Source organism: Arachis ipaensis, chromosome B05, assembly GCF_000816755.2.
Source record: "Arachis ipaensis cultivar K30076 chromosome B05, Araip1.1, whole genome shotgun sequence".
Lineage (NCBI taxonomy): Eukaryota > Viridiplantae > Streptophyta > Magnoliopsida > Fabales > Fabaceae > Arachis > Arachis ipaensis.
The window spans coordinates 1189511-1190528 of record NC_029789.2 but is presented as its reverse complement, the minus strand read 5'-3'; the positions used below and the strand labels follow the sequence as shown (position 1 = coordinate 1190528).

At 32.9% G+C, this 1018-nt stretch overlaps 1 protein-coding gene across 1 annotated transcript in view; it reads left to right on the top strand.

Moving 5' to 3' along the window:
• The window catches only part of LOC107642336 (ABC transporter B family member 2), a 7537-nt gene that overhangs the window by 1470 nt on the left and 5049 nt on the right, over window positions 1-1018 (top strand). Inside the window, exon 3 of the mRNA XM_016345649.2 lies at window positions 1-174. This exon is cut by the window's left edge and continues 2 nt beyond it. Within this exon, the coding sequence (XP_016201135.1) occupies window positions 1-174 (174 nt within the window). The remainder of the gene's footprint in view (window positions 175-1018) is intronic.

Genomic DNA, 1018 nt, shown 5'->3' with positions numbered 1-1018 from the left:
GTGGCTTGTTGGATGCATACCGGAGAACGGCAAGCAGCAAAGATGAGATTGGCATATTTAAAATCAATGTTGAATCAAGACATAAGTCTCTTTGATACTGAGTCTTCCACAGGCGAGGTTATTTCTGCCATTACAAGTGACATTATCATAGTTCAAGATGCACTATCTGAAAAGGTATGCATGCTCCATTTCAAGCAATTGCAAGATTAATAAATGGTCTTTTTGCTCCGAAATTATTCCTACTACTAGTACTACTTTTATGCAATTTATTTATTTTTTTTAATTTTTTGGGGGAGGTGAAAATGAAATTCACTATATAATATGGAAAAGACAAATTAGTCCTTTTAAGCCTTTAACTCACTAATAAGTAATAATCTTCACTCTAACTCTCTAAGTCGGTTTCACCTTCACCCTCTTCAATTCCAAATCTTGTACAATTTTAGTAGCTAGTAACAATTATTGTTTTAATTATGAATGGTTTTCATTAATTGAATTCCAAAGGCAGAAAACAATAAAAATTGAAGCGGTTAGAAAGATTATTACTAATAATTACTAGTCTACAGTAGTAGGTATAGTTGACAAATGAAGGTTGTGTTGTTGTTTGTTAAGAGAGTTGAAGCGAAAGTGGTCTGTGTCTGACACCATCTTTAAATCTAGTGAGTGAGTAGAACAGCTGTGGATTTAATGGGGCATTGAATGGTTATTTGGTGGCATTAATAGGGTCGGGTGGGGATTGGGGAAAGATAGCGGGGGATAGATAGAGAGTTGCCTTGTTTTTAAGGTTTTTACGTTTTGACCAGAGATCCATGTGCCTAACTATAACTCCATTGGTTCATGCATCTTAGCAGTTACTTTCTTCATGTCACAAATCTTTTTATGATCTTTAGCTTTTACCAATTCACAGGCCCAATTTTATTTTATAAAAAAAGAAGAAACTATTTATAGTTTTTAACTAAATCTAAAAATTAGAAAATAAAAGAGTTATACTTAATCTCAATAAATTATAACCACTTTAAGC